The sequence below is a fragment of the Bidens hawaiensis genome, unplaced genomic scaffold, assembly GCF_021521415.1.
Source record: "Bidens hawaiensis isolate Kalapana, Puna unplaced genomic scaffold, B.hawaiensis_p1.1 tig00013942_1, whole genome shotgun sequence".
Classification (NCBI taxonomy): Eukaryota; Viridiplantae; Streptophyta; class Magnoliopsida; order Asterales; family Asteraceae; genus Bidens; species Bidens hawaiensis.
In genome coordinates, this window is record NW_027492192.1 from 594,642 (window position 1) to 610,570 (window position 15,929).

Here is a 15,929-nt window from a genome sequence, read left to right on the forward strand (position 1 = left end):
GTAGTAAACTATAAAGATTACATATGAGTCCCACCGTTGGTGGGCTAAACTCATAAAGTTTGTTTCAATCCGTGAAAATTCATGAGGTGTTCCGAGTTCATGTCATATGACTTTTGGATTCGACATGTAAACTTGTAACATAACCCATTTAATACCTCAAAATAACCCGGGCTTATAAAATGACCCGGTTTCCTCATGAAATGAGGGGCTTGCTTGTTTTCTTTTGCAGCATAACCTCAACTTGAGAAAGATAGTTACGTCGGTTTCAACTCATGAGACATTGATCTGGCTACTTTAATGTTGAAGAAGTCGGTTTTGATAAACATGTTTAAAACATATTAATTATTAATAATTATAAAACTTAAGACTAGGGTATAACTTAATTTCCACACCAACTATGGGTGATGATTTATAAATCTCAACAACTATTTGGTAGCAAGTTCTTTCTTCCATGTCAAGTGATGCCATTGTCAAGCAATGTCTCATCTTCCGGTTGAAATTAATATTCCACAAATAAGGAATAATCATTTGTTAAAATTAAAATTATTCAACTCTTGAATTTTGTACTTTATAATTTTATTATCATATCAAATATATATTATTTTAATCTTTCATGTATTTAAAATAAACACACTTGAGCATTTGTTTATGACATAAATTGACATCCAAACTACCATCCAATGAGTTCACTTTGTAGCAACCATAAACAACCTGCTACATCTAATTATTATAAAACCAAATTACTTTTATACCCTTGTCAACTCTATAAACATATAAATCCATTCTTCTCATATCCATTTATATTATCATCATCATACCATCATATTATCACCATCTACCCTAAATTTATAGTCATGGGATCATCAGAAAGACCAAAGAAGAAAGTTCATCTATGGAAGAAGGCCACAGTCCGTTTCTTGTTGTGTTTCACCGTCGGGTTCTTCACCGGCTTCGCCCCTACAAACAAACCTTCTTTTTCTACTAATCATGTTATTACAACCACGAGCTCACCAGAGATTTCCCGGCCATCAGAGGAAATTTCAGTGAAGCCTGTGGAACACGAAAATGAGAATTTTGATAGGAGCGTGTTGGATGAATCTTTAGCGATGAAAGTACAAGAACGGTCTAATATTATCCCGAAAGAAGAAAAGGGCGAAAAGGGTGAGAAGGGCAAAGAGGTAAATTTGACCCCTCGAAGGCTTGTGATCATTGTCACTCCAACGAGCGATAAAGATGAGCTTCGAGGGGTGCTTTTGAGGAAAATGGCAAATACGTTGTCATTAATTCCTCCACCATTGTTGTGGGTCGTTGTGGAATCACAGTCAGAATCTACAGAAGTATCTGATATTTTGAGAAAAACTAATGTTATGTATAGGCATTTGGTGTTTAAGGAGAATTTTACGGATGTTGAAGCTGAACTGGACCATCAACGAAATGTTGCGCTTAAGCACATCGAGTATCATAGGCTAAGTGGGATCGTCCATTTTGCTTCACTCTACAACGTTTACGATCTAAGCTTCTTCGACGAGTTAAGAACCATCGAGTAAGTTTTGTCCCTCTTTTGATATTACAAGTTTTTCAACGTTTAGGCATAAGTGTTCAAAAAACGTATAGTTTATTGTTTGCATATATATTATATAATGCATAAGATTAAAAACTTGTCAAAAATACCTTTAATATACGACCTACCTAATTTTATATTATTTTTTGAATATATTATATTTGCTAGCTTATGATTTTTTTTTTAATATACTTGACCTCACGTCCTCACTGGAAACATATATTAAACTTAATCATGATGGGACTATTTAACCAACCAGCATATAATGGAACTACTTAACCTACCTTACTTGCATATAGGTTCTAGGATTAAGAATTAACATATAAAATGTTTTTAGATCACGATAGGTCATTGAGCCGGACAGACCGATTTTAGAAACCGGATAACAACAGTGATAATATAAAAAACAAATTCACATCGTTTGTATATAAAATTTAACTGCTTTATCTTTTAACGTGAATTTGCAATATACGTAGAAATATGAAGCACAAAATAGAAAAAATATATATAAAGGTTACACCGGCCTAACTTGTAGCAATGTGTAAAAAAGTTATATTTTGGATTTATTTATTAAAGTTTATAGCGAAAAATAAAATTAATATTGAACTTATTGATGATTGAATTTTGGATGTAGGGTGTTTGGGACATGGCCAATGGCATTTTTATCGGCAAATAGACAAAGGGTGAGGATTGAGGGGCCAGTTTGTGACTCCACAGAAGTTATAGGGTGGCACTTGAAAAGTTTGAACAACACGGCAGATGATGCTACCCGATCACCTATTCATATCTCCACCGTTGGATTCAACAGTTCGATTTTGTGGGACCCGGAAAGATGGGGCCGTCTTTCAGCTGCTCAAGACACCTCTCAGGTACGCTGCTAGTTTATAACAACGGAATTTGAACCCAATGGGAAAACAAGAACGTCTAGAATGGTTAATGAGATGAATAGTTGTCTATGAAACCGAGTATGAGATCCCTGGAAAAATTTGTGGGTATTAGACTGAATATAAAATTAGTTTGGTGGTGCTTCTGATTTTATGTAGTACCTTGAATACCTAAGTTGATTACCCATATCGGAATCGAATATATTATATAATCTTAAAAGTCATAATAAATAATAAGTTGACTGTTAAGTATGCTAGAAATTTTATATTTTAAAAATGGTAGAATTGTTAGAAGTATAGTCGAATTTTTTGTATCACAAGTCGGCCTTTTAAGTATATATACTAGATATGTGCGACCCCAATAGGTATTTCTTAACAAGCACTCAACCAAAAACCGGTATGAAGTGTTGTTTTACAATCAGTTATGAAAGTAAGATTATCAAAATCCGTCATATGTCCAGCCCATTGTAATCCCTATACCAAATATTACCAATTGGTCCTGATTCGATATTAATTACATATTGCCCCTTTTATTCTTATAAGACACAAAGAGCACCTCTAAAACTTCAAATTCCATTAAAGTGTACCTTATGTTTTAAAGTACATACATTTGCAGAATTCTATCAAATTTGTGAAAGAAGAAGTCCTTGAAGAGGAGACCAAATTGAAGGGGATCCCACAAGATGGTTGCTCCAAGATTATGTTATGGAATCTTCATATACCAAGAATACTTAAAGGTTAATCAGGAAAACAGAACAAATGTATTATAATTCATTTGTCATTTTGCTATTAAAATGTAGATTTTGGTTGTTTTAATAAATATATTCATTTTTGTTTTTTGGTTTATAAATGTTTAATTTTTTAAGCACAAAGTATTACTCGTAATAAAACTTGTAATGATTAACATGAATATGATTAAAGGTAAATGAATATGATTACTATCTTTGGATGTGTTCATGTATATCATATATACGTGTGTTGTTTGGCTTAATTTGATTATAGTGGCTGTCAATTTCGTAATCTAATGGTGTAGAAAAACAAGATTGGTATCCAATCTTGATTTGTGAAAATTTAATTTTACCTACTCATATATGTCCTATAAACATCTGTCATTACATATACGATAATGTTATGATTGGGAAAGACGGAATCGTGGAGAGTTGATTGTTTCTTAAAAGAGAGTCGGTTTTATCTTATTCTTTGTAGTTCCCTTACTCCCTAACTCCATTAAGTAGGCAATTGCGAACTTAAAAAATTTACAAACAATGAAATGATGAATAACAGGAAATAAAGATCACCTAAGAATCAAGATAAACTTCAATCTTTTTAAAATAAGAATTACAAAATTGCTAAGATTAGAGCTTTAAAGCATGTTATGCCAAATAAAGAACATGTATAGATGTAGTTATATCATCTCAAATGCATGATGCCTACCAATGGTTGGAATATTATAAAATCAAATAATATTATCTAGGATATTTACAAAGAATTTTCTACACAAGTGGCTGTATTTATTTGCGGATTCTAGACTTTTGTATATCGTTACTAAAATCATGTTTTTACTACTTTTTGTCAAATTATGTAACACTACTAATACAACTCGCACTTCACTGCGAGGATTTAATGAGATGCGGTAGCATGTACATATCCATGGGTTTATATAGACCATGTATGTTTAACCTAACTGACATAAATGGCCGCAACAGCCGACAAGGGACGGGGATGTGGTTGTGACTAACGTCTACGTCTTCATCGTTTTTCACCACCGTGTGAAACCGTTGTAATCGAACGAAGTCGTTGTCTTTGCATCACCAGCACTCTATTATAAAAGTTGAGAAACTTTACAATAACTTTTTCAATTACCTTTTTAAAAAGTATAAAATAAATATTTTAACAACTAACATACAATAAAAATAATATTATTTGTTAGCTAACTTGTAATAGAAAAAATATTATTTGTATAAACAGTGGACAAATGTGAGACAACTGTTATTTACAAATTAATATATAGTATTAAATTAGTAGTTATTATATATGTTGAAATAATGATACGAGTAATAATATCTTTATTGGATTGTTTATCTTTGCTTCTTAGGTGTTTAAAAAATTATCAGTCTTGTGTTAATCTTGTTGAAATTTTACATAATATTATATTTCGTCATTTTGCAACTTATACACCTTTCCCACTTAGTAATGAGTAAATAAAATGTTCGTTTGTTTTGGTAAAAACCGGTTTCATGACGGAATATAATAATAATTATATTAAAAAAAAAACAAAAACTTTAACCCAAAAATAACTTGCCTTTCAAAACTTGTGTCTGAGCCAACTTTTTAAAACGTTTTATTTAGCACCACTTTATTTATTAGTTCTATGAACATAATATTCAATTTACATCATTTCTTTAGTTATAAAGCTTATACCTTCTTTGTTTGATGAATGTGGGATGGCTAATCTAAACAAAGAAGATGATTATTAGACTATATGCAATAATTCGTATAACTTAAAAGTGAAAAACGTCTTTCTACTTCGTTGCCATATAGGTACGGGTCCTTACTATTTATTCACCAAAAGCGCGTCATTTTTTTTAATTAAAAATGTGTGTAAAATATATGATTGGTTGGATTAAAATTTAGCCTCACATCTTGAACCTCCTTTTCTTGCTCTTGGAGTAATGGTTTTGCAAACAAAAGATGGTTAGTGGCTTGTGGCAGTATGGCACCACCCCACTACAACCAGGCTTAGGCCATTCATAATAGGCTAACGGGTAAACCCCACATCCATCTCAACATGTACAACAATATGTGATGTCATGATCAGAGAATGTTGATTTGTTTGTGTATTTAATTCAATGGATCATTAACAATCTTTCATCACTTCATGTTATTTATCTTTAAAATTAAAAATAAAATTAATATAATTATTATTACTTGCATTATTATTATATTATGTATGCAAAATTGGATTCTAATAATCTTAATTTTGACCTATTCAGCTAGATTATCCTCAACTAAAAAATATTAACTATCAGTCGTAACTTTAAACATATTTCCCTTCAACGATCTGATACTAATCGAAAGTTAACTCGGTTAGTTTTTACTGATTTGGACCGCCACATAAGAGGGCCAAGTCATCAAAACTTTGACATTTTTTTGCCGCATAAGTAATACACGTTAGCAAAAACTAATTGAGTTAACTTTCAGTTAGTATGGGATCACTAAAGAAAATCTAAAAATATGTTCAAAGTTAGAAAATTTATGGGATTAATAACGATTATTAAAATCCAACACTCTGTTATCACTATTATTATATAATATATTGGTTTTTATTAATCACAATTATCATTTTTTTGTTGCTACCAGTTCTAACTAGCGAATTGGTTGCCGAGGGTCCCATATTTTAACATATTTGTTTCTAACGGTCCGCGATAACATCCTAATGTCGTTACTTGCAGGTTGCTGGAAAAACGCTTTTGGCCAGAAAAGTCACATTTTTTGTCGGAAAACTCAATATGAACACCCCCACCACCACCAACGAACCACCATCGCTTAAGCACCACCAACTGATTCCGACGATGGTTCTAGGGTTCCAACGATCTCAATAATTGGTGGTTTTTACTAGAAAAATGTTCCTAAATATCTTATCCAAGGTTACAAAGATGTTTGGAATGAAAATGCTGACTTTTCCGGAAAAAATGTGAGTTTTCTAGCCTAAAATGTTTTTGGCGGCCTGCAACTAACGGCGTTAGGATTATGTTAGTCATGGACCACTAGGAACAAATACGTTAAAATATGGGACCGTTAGCAACCTATTCGTTAGTTAGAACCGACAACGACCAAAAGATGTTAATTGGAATTAATAAAAATAGTAAACTGCAATTTTCGTCCCTATGGTTTGTCTAAATTCGCACTTTTAGTCTGATAGTTTTACATTTGTAATTTCCGTCCATGTGATTTCATTTCACTTGCATTTAAACCCGACCCCACTAATCACGTTAAGTATGGTCGTTAAACCCATCATCGTGCCCCTCACGTTAGGAGCAGTTTTGTCTTTTTTTGTTTCCCAAACAATCCTCAATCCTAATTCGCAAGCCCCTCACGTGAGGGGTGGGGGTGTATTTTGAAAAGAAAAGGGGCAAAACTGCCCATAAGTGAGGAGCACAATGATGTGTTTAACGACCAGACTTAATGTGGTTAGTAGAATCGGGTTTAATTGCAAGTAAAATGAAATCACATGGACGAAAATTACAAATTTAAAACTATTAGACTAAAAGTGCGAATTTAGACCGACCAAATGAACGAAAAACACATTCTAATCTAACTATCTATATAATTGTCTACCATAAAATCCTAGGTGCCACTCTCAGGTTGTTCCCCCCATTCTCAAGAGCCACCAGATTGATTGATTTATAAATGGAAGCTTCTCATGCATTTGATCCGAATTCGCGGGTATGAGTCTCACCAAACCCGGAGTCTTTAAATGGGTTATAACATTTCATTTATTTGTAAAACTATTTCATAATCAAACAATAATTTTCACGGGGCATGGGTCTAACCAAACTAGGATAACCCTTAAACGGGTTATAACATCTCATTTATTTGTGAAATAACCCCTTAATTATCAAAGAATAATTTTCACGGGTTATGTGTCTTACCAAACTCTAATAGCCCTCAAATGGGTTTATAAGATCTTATTTATTGAAAAACACTTTCATTATAAAACCCTTATTTAATTTATCTGCTTTACATGTTCTTCGTTGCTGGTCTATCTGGTCTATCATCTCCATCATCGGTTAACTTCCTACTCATCATCGTCAACGCCTCTTTTTTCATTAGACAAATATTTGTGTTCATGTTTGTACATTTAAAAAAATCAACATGCTCGTGTTCGTTTATGTTTGTTCGTTAAAAATCTAAAAAACATAAACATCTCACCAGATAAAACCCAATATAATTCAATATAAATAGAATCTAAATAAATAGAATTTAATTCATATTTAATAAGTTTTTTGCTTAATAACAAAATTCGAAGACAAGAGCAAAAAATGAAGAAAAACAAATCTCATCCATATCCTTTCAAATTCTTTATGTAGAAAGATAAAAAAAACTACATTATATACTCACTTAGATAGATACTTATATCTATTTAATAATAATTCTCGAATAATAATAAGTAAGATATCCTTATATATAATAAGATATATTTAAAAATATAATAACAAACTAATATATATGCAATAAATTAAAATAAAAACTACGCTAAAAAATAAAATAATTATCACAAAATATCAAAATAATTAAAAACTTTAAATAAACTTTCGTAACACGGATGATCAAACTAGTCTAATATAAATGAAAACCAATACCGCTTATTATATTAATTAATAATATTGTTGAACGTTATACAAATAATTTAGAGCGTACCGCCTTGTGTTGTAAATTCAAAAACTCAAACTCCCATTCTTTTCATTTTCACTTTCCACATTCTCTCTCTTTCTTCACACACCCACTCTTCATAGATTCAGATCAAATTCAAAGTTAGGGTTTCAAATTTTTCAATCAATAATATGAAAGACACTGCCGGAAACGATCTTCAGCCGAAACAATCCATTGCCGCCGACAACAACGACGTCGTTTTATCTCACTCCGATGATCGATCTTCAGGTTGTTCTTTGTTTGTATTCATTTGTTGTTATATTGGATTCAGCTCCGATTTGTTGTATTCTGAATTTAACGGTTTTGAATTTTGATAGTAGTAATTACTTAGCTAGGGTTTAAAAGTTGAATTGATTGAGGATTAGTTTAATATTGATTATGAGTGATATGATTCTTTGTATAAATTATTATACAAACTGGTTCCAATTTCATCATTATTTTATTTTCGTTCAAATAACCTAGTTTTGGACTCTGTTACTTATAAATTTTCATTTACTTTAAAGATTTTGACCGATTCTAGAGGCCGATCAGGTGAAACTGAATCGCCAGTCTTTAGATTTTCAATTAATCGACGCCTAATCACGATTTATACAACACTGGTTTTGGACAATATTTACCGAAAAGTTATTATTCCTGTTTTTGTGAGTCTCTTGTTATTTTTTGATTAATTGCTGCCTAATCGTGATTTTTACAGCACTGGTTTTGGATAATATTTGCTGCAAAGTTATTATTTTTTCTGCCTTTTGCGAGTCTCTAGTAATGGGTCGTGTTTTGTCCTCTCTAGTTCTTTGCTAGTGTAGGTTTTTTGTAATATAGTTTTTGCTGTTAAAAAAAAGAATTTATTTTTTATATAGCCTGTTTTGAGAAGCAAGGGGGGCATAAATCCCTATTGAGGTAACTTAAGCTTGTGAATAGATGTATAGTTTGGGTATTCTTGTGAGTTGTGATAAGGGGAGACCAAGCATTATTCATTTGCGGGCGAAATATAGTTATGGTCAAAGAAAACGACAAGTGATGAATTGATGATAAAGTAACATGTAGCGATTCAATCTCTACATAAGTAGTTAGCAAACTAATGAACTCATGGTTATAATTGATTCATGAAACTGGCATGTTCGTAGTTTTGTGCATATACATAATACATGCTCTTGATTGTGCTCGGAAGCTGTTTGATAAAATGTGTATTTGATCTTTAGTTATATTTTTTAATGAATTCAAGTAAATGGTATTGAATTAAGTTTGGTCTAGCAGTTAATGCTATTGAAATATGGTTGGTCTAGCAGTACAGTTTATTATTTATATGTGTGGTTTATAATGTTATTTGATCCTAAACAGTTTTTGAGATGGTAGTTATTAGCTTTATTTGATTTGGTTTATGTTATTATTCGTTTAATTCATATTGTTACTATATCCAGGACCCGTGGAAGAGATGGGTTTCGAGCAAACAGGAATAGTTGAGACTGAAGCTGAAAAATCTCCAAATGAAGATTTTGAAGAAATGCCTACACTGATTGAAACACAAGGGCCCGTGGAAGAGATGGGTTTCGAGCAAACAGGAATAGTTGAGACTGAAGCTGAAAAATCTACAAGTGAAGATTTTGAAGAAATGCCTACACTGATTGAAACAACAGAACCCGAAAAGCCAAGAAACAATGCAAAATTCAACTTACGCAAAAGTTTAGCTTGGGACAGTGCCTTTTTCACCAGTGATGGTATGCTATAACTTAATGCGTTTTACATTTTTAATGCTGTTGCTTCTTTTATTTTAGAGGGTTCTTAAAACTAATTTCTGTTTGTCGTGACAAGTATCTGCTTATGAATATTTATTTTTTTAAATGTTTTTGACACTAGAAAATAATAATAACCAGTTCTGGATAATGAGGTTTATATTTGTACAACATCAAACATCAAAAGCACATCTAAAACTATATATTTAAAAAGTCCAATTTTGTAGCAACTTATTATGTAATTTTGATTATTATCACATAATCATTTTCAAAGCACACATCCAAACATCTCGTTAATCTTGCTCATGTTAGGAATCACTTACTTTGTTGTACACAGGTGTTCTTGATGCAGATGAGCTTTCAACCATGATTGAAGTAGGTGAAAAGAGTGTAAAACATCAATTACCAGGAATAGAAGAAGAAGTATACAAGTCAATGGATTCAATTTCCACACTTGAAAGTGATAATCTGTCTCTAGATTGCCTTGAAGCTGAACTATTTGAAGACATTAGAGCTTCAATCCAGAAATCTAATAAATCAACTAACGTCAATAATCTAAGTATCAAGACGCCATTAGGAAAGAAAGGTTTCCAACCAAAAATTAGTAGTTGTGAGTATACATTCTTTATAATAGTTGGTTTTATACTATATAGCGTATATTATACGTTTAAGTTCAAATCACATTTTATGTTGTATTCTGTTTTTCCTACAGCATCGAAGGTGGATCTTGATTCTGGAAAACGGGTATATTACTTTGATTCTTTCAGTTGCGATATACGTTGATTTGGGTCATGTACTTATTCTAATATTGTTTTGTTTGATATGTTTAAATGAAGCTTGGTGCAAGAACAAAAGATAACATTTCATCAATTCCACAACCTAAGATAATCAACAGACTGAACTTGAACCAGAGCTCCACAGCTGCATTAACCAAAAGAGCTTCTTTGAGTGTTAGTCAAGCAAAAAAGGATCAAGATGCTGCAAAGAAAGCTCATGGTAACAACAAGATTCATCTATATTCTTGTTAATTACAATCTTGTCCTTGTTCTTATACAAAATTCGAAATTTGCATTTATTTTCATGTTGGATGTTACAGTTACACAGAAAGGAAGCCAGATTGCAAAACCAACAACTATACAAGGATCAAAGGTAACCGGAGTGATTGGTCCCCAAAGGGCAGTGCCAAAGCCTTCAATTAGTTCCAAACCATCTTCTTTGGGTTCTTCAACTACCCTCAAAACGGATCCCACAAGACCATCTTCATCATCTAGCAGCTGCTCTTCAGGAACTGATGTAAAAGCAAACATTTCAAGAAAGAAAGCTGTTTCCAAAACCGCCAAACTTACAGCCGGATCAGTAATCCCTAAAACGCCTTCAAGGGTTAGCATGAATAACAAACAACCGCCTGCAAGCTGTAATATCTCTTCAAGTATATCACCTGCAAGTTCTATAAGTGACTGGTCTCCAGAATCAAGGGGAAGCAGTGTAGATACTAGTATTTCTTACAGATCTTTTGATGGTGATGCTGCTGCCCAGTCAGCTTTGAGTAATCTTCCAACGCCTCGAATCTCAAGTCAAAATGGAAGTCAAATTGGTCAACTTTCTCGACCCCCTACATTTCAACCAACGGGGCTTAGAATGCCTTCACCGAAGATCGGGTTCTTTGATGGGGTTAGTTTCTAATTATGGTTGGGGTTTGGGTTGGCGGGTTGGTATGACTTAATTCGAACACATATCGTTTAGTTAGTTTAATTGAAAACTCAAGTTTAATATGGACATGCTTAACACGTGTAACCTTAGATACAAATCGTGTTTATATAGACGGGTCAAAAGGGGTTGTTTAGGCGAAAAAAGTTTGAGTTTTTAAATGTGCTTAACTTATAATTTGTAGCTCTTTGATATTTAAAATTGAGTTGGCAGCTTCACCTATTTATCCGCAACCAAACCTGAGCACTACATGGTGGGTCAGGTTAGGGGTGTAAACAAGCCGAGCTTGACTACGCTCGAGCTCGGCTGGTTTAACTTACAAAGAGCTTAAGCTCGCTCAAGCTTGGCTAATGACTAGTTTTTCAATATCAGGCTCAAGTGCTCAACTTGTTCATTATTTATTAATTAATTTATATACAAATTTATACTTTTTATACATATATTGTAATTATACATTTTTGTACAATATGATATATCAGGATTTAATAGATAATAATTATTAAATGAATATGCATTAAATAAAATTTATATCGTTTAGGCTTGCGAGTTGGATTGAGCTCGATAAGTGAAACTCAAGCTCTTTTTAAAAACAAGCTAATTTTTAGATTCGAGCTGGAGCTTTTAGTGAGCCCGTTTATTCGTTTAGACCTGATCTTAACCCATTATTTTCGTGTTGGGAATTGCCATCCTTACTTTTAATACTTTCTTTTTTTTTTTTTTTCAAAAGACATGCCAAACACGGTGATCATAAATAATATACTCTTGATCACCTTTGAAATTTTTTATATGACAATTTGATGTGAGGTTTTTCTAAAAAATGTTTGCTATGCAGGGAAAAACAGGTGTTCGAACACCAACCGGAGGCATAAGATCTCAATCTACGTTGCCAAACGGTCCAACAATCTCAAATGGTGCAAAATTTGGAAAGATTCCACCACCTAAAGCAACTGTAACTCATGCAAACATGAAACCAAATCCCCAAAAAGTCGTTCCTAAACCATCTAAAAAACAACCAACTTCCAAACCAAAAACCAAAAGTAACATTGCTGCAATCTCTGATGTTTTGGATCATAAGAATGATAATAATACATCAATAACAGATGGCTCAAGGAATCCATTTGCTGTTAAGAATTCTGTTTCTGATACCAGTGGGACGGGTATGGAGGTAACCGAAAAATCAGTCAATTTTCCTCTTTTGGAAAGTCAACAGAATGAGAATAGTGAGGTTGTTTGAAGTTGTTGAGGAATCATATATAATCAAGTTGATTATATTTGGTGTAACATTTTATAACAGTACTTGAAGTGCTTGATTTTATGTTTAAATGTTGGTTTAATATGTTTTAAAATATTTATACAGGGGATGTTTTAAATAGTTGAGATAAACCAAACATTTGAATGTTTTTTTTTCTTTACTTGCACTTCTTTTAGCATTTAGATTTTCATATGTTGTTGCTTGATCATTTCGAGCATGTAAAGCGATTATGAAGTAAACCAAAGTATCATAAATTGCGCTAATATTAAGAGAAGATACAACTCATACAAGTATACAACAGTATCACATCACAATACATGTATAGTTGTAAGGTGTATATATATGCTTAAACACATCATATAGTAAAAAGTAATAGCATTGCAAGATTTGGAATGTATTGTTGGATGTACAACAAATAAGATGTTACATTGTTATTATTTAAAGATAATTACTTTTTGATTATAAAACAAAAGACATTGGTAACGGCTAGATTTGTTTTAAAACCTAACTTCTTTTAAGTTTCCTAAAATAAAATCTCACGTGTAACTATTTTTTATTATTATGTGTCCATGGTGGTAGGGTAAACAAGAATAGACTATACATAACAAAAAGACAATGCATTCGTAGAATTGAATAAAATAGGACAACTACATCAACAATTTCAATTTTTTGATATATAGCAAAACCAGAATGAATATTGTAGAAAGAGTAAGAACACACATTTTAAGAGTAAGAACACACATTTTTGATATATGAATAAGAGTGAAAGAGTAAGAACACATATTTTAAGTGTTTCTGTTAAGTCAGTAAAAGGAGATTTTTCTGTGATCTCTTGAGACCTACCCATGATAACAACTCATAACCTCTTCTTTAGGGACAATTGATGTCGTTCTCTATGTGGGTACGATTTGATCTAGGCCGATTTGTTGTTTTCGGGTGCAACACCAACAAATACGAATAAAGTAATGTTTATTGGAAAAGAAAAATTCAACAATTTTCGTTTTATAAGTCAAACATGGACCCATTCATATACATCAAGCTCGAGTTAATTAACTATTTCCAAATGTTTTCTAGTTTTAATTTTACATTTAAATGTTTAATTTTAGGTATGCAAATAAACACGAATGAACATGTACATGTTCGTTCGTTCGTTCGTTCATCTTTAATCAGACAAATGAATAAATTCTCTTTTTCGTATTCACTCACAAAAAATATTAATATTTCGTGTGAAAACACCATTATACCCCTTGTAATATGTGTCCAGTGATTGATGATATTAAAAATTTGAACCGTGTTGTCAAAATCATAATCATCATCTGAGATAATAATAATAATAAGAAAAATTGGTTTTTATTGGTCCCAACTATTTTTTTTTCGCTGGCGGTGGTCCCAACTTTTATTTTGGCTGGCAACGGTCCCAACTTTCACATACGTTGAAATCACCAGTCCGCGACTAACGGATTACAAACTCCGTTAATTAATATCTGATGTGTCGTCCTAGTCATCAAAAACAGCTGACTGTGCATCCTACGTGGACCGGCTGTGTATTATACATACTCCCAAAATACCCAAAGTTAGCGGGAACGACCACTTGAACATCCGCTTCAGAGTCCTCGCCGGTGAAGGAGTGGTTCGGGGTGGAGCTGCCGGTGAAGGAGTGGTTCGGGGTGGAGTTGCCGTTTCCAAAGGCTGGAGACGGCGTACGTGGCTTAGGCTTAGGGCTGTGAGGTGGGTTTGCGACGGCGGATCCGACGGGGGTGTCGTGTTTGACGGCGACGGCGTCTTTGCTGCAGCAATGACCCACCGACAATAATAATAATAATAATAATAATAATATTCTCCGACGAGGGTTTGAAAAGTCTAATAGTAGGTTGATGGCAAATTGGTGTTCATAGTCTGGGATTGACGAAACGGCAGCTTCACCCCGACCACTCCTTCACCGGCAGCCCATGGCAGAGCGCCTACCCTGCCGGAGTGCCTCCGACGCCGTCGCCGGCGAGGAATCCGAAGCGGATGTTCAAGTGGCCGTTCCTGCTAACGTTTTGGATATTGGGAGTATGTATAATACACAACCGGTCCACGTAGGATGCACAATAAGCTGTTTTTGATGACTAGGACGACACATCAGATTTTAATTAACGGAGTTTGTAATCCGTTAGTCGCGGACTAGTGGTTTCAACGTATGTGAAAGTTGGGACCGTTGCCAGCCAAAATGAAAGTTGGGACCACCGCCGACGAAAAAAAAAATAGTTGAGACCAATAAAAACCAATTTTCCTAATAATAATAACAACAGCAGCAACAACTATATCTTCTAACTATTACATTTTTTTATATTGTTCATATGTATAATTAGTCCACCTTCAGTATCCATTATTATTAGAGCATTCACAATTTATCCCATACTTATGAGTGGCTATGACTCTTGAGTCTAAGAAATAGAAAATATTAATTAGGTTTGTAGATTTAAGGATAAATTGTTCACACCGAATGACTTTTAATATCTTTTAATGGTTGTGAGTAGTGAAGAGATAAAATATAATAATATAAATAATATAGTATTATATAATTAAAAATAAGAGAGCGAAAATATTAATTTTTAAAGTAATTATATAGATATGAATATAGAATAAATGTGATTGCACTTGTCCCATTATCATTTTATTAAAAGCTTCAAAGTCATTCTTTTTCCCATCTTCAACTAGTCATCTCTCACTCTCTCCAATAACAAATTACTTTCTATAATAAATCTTTACAATCAAGAAAACCCATAAATTCACGAAACACAGGTTCCTAATATTCAACAAATTGAAGAACAACAATTCCCTTTTCTCAAGAAACCCAAGTTTCCATGTTTATTCAACAAATTGAAGAACAACAATACCCTTTTCGACTATTTTGTTTGTTTGTTTTTTCATCAATCATCAATTCCTTAACATAATTTTCTTGTTTGGGTCTTCCTTTAAACTCTAAATTAGGGTTCATATCTTCTCGCTCTTATGAAGAATTAACATCGAATGATTCTGCATAATCAATTCCAGCATAGCTTTGATTTCACTAAGTTGGATTTGCAAAACGTTAATGTGTTCATCAAAACCAGTTACAAAGGGGTAGATGTAGTTAGTGCGTGATACGGGTTGGGTTGTAATCCTTCTGAGAAGAAGCTAACTGAAGAGGAAGAGCTGTGAGATGGGTTGATTGTTTGTATGGAAAAATATGTTTTGAGTAAACTAAGAGAGAGAGAGAGAGGGGGAGGGAGGGAGGGAGTTGGCCTCATCTCCGGCAACTCTCCAATATACAAAGGTGATAACGCACATACCAAAGGGACCAACTCACAATGATGTTGAACTACGGGGTGGATTCGACA

At 33.2% G+C, this 15,929-nt stretch overlaps 2 protein-coding genes across 2 annotated transcripts; both read left to right on the top strand.

Moving 5' to 3' along the window:
* Positions 1-715: 715 nt before the first annotated feature.
* On the top strand, positions 716-3,295 carry LOC143545383 (beta-1,4-xylosyltransferase IRX9-like). Its single transcript, XM_077037296.1, has 3 exons — positions 716-1,543; positions 2,196-2,430; positions 3,062-3,295. Exons 1-3 carry the CDS (start codon positions 855-857, stop codon positions 3,185-3,187), a joined length of 1,050 nt encoding a protein of 349 aa, XP_076893411.1. The 5' UTR covers positions 716-854; the 3' UTR covers positions 3,188-3,295.
* Positions 3,296-8,009: 4,714 nt separating this feature from the next.
* LOC143545353 (uncharacterized) lies at positions 8,010-12,690 on the top strand. Its single transcript, XM_077037258.1, has 7 exons — positions 8,010-8,106; positions 9,294-9,590; positions 9,943-10,215; positions 10,318-10,349; positions 10,442-10,601; positions 10,702-11,276; positions 12,145-12,690. The coding sequence occupies exons 1-7, from the start codon at positions 8,010-8,012 to the stop codon at positions 12,544-12,546; spliced, it is 1,836 nt and encodes a 611-aa protein (XP_076893373.1). The 3' UTR covers positions 12,547-12,690.
* The last annotated feature ends 3,239 nt before the right edge of the window (positions 12,691-15,929 follow it).

What these genes read in the sequence shown, in the direction of transcription:
- LOC143545383 (XM_077037296.1), top strand. Translation starts at nt 855, where the DNA reads ATGGGATCATCAGAAAGACCAAAGAAGAAAGTTCATCTATGGAAGAAG. An exon ending in GACGAGTTAAGAACCATCGA is followed by an intron (nt 1,544 to 2,195) that starts GTAAGTTTTGTC and finishes TTTTGGATGTAG; the next exon opens with GGTGTTTGGGACATGGCCAA. An exon ending in CTGCTCAAGACACCTCTCAG is followed by an intron (nt 2,431 to 3,061) that starts GTACGCTGCTAG and finishes ATACATTTGCAG; the next exon opens with AATTCTATCAAATTTGTGAA.
- LOC143545353 (XM_077037258.1), top strand. Translation starts at nt 8,010, where the DNA reads ATGAAAGACACTGCCGGAAACGATCTTCAGCCGAAACAATCCATTGCC. An exon ending in ATCTTGATTCTGGAAAACGG is followed by an intron (nt 10,350 to 10,441) that starts GTATATTACTTT and finishes GTTTAAATGAAG; the next exon opens with CTTGGTGCAAGAACAAAAGA. An exon ending in AGATCGGGTTCTTTGATGGG is followed by an intron (nt 11,277 to 12,144) that starts GTTAGTTTCTAA and finishes TTTGCTATGCAG; the next exon opens with GGAAAAACAGGTGTTCGAAC.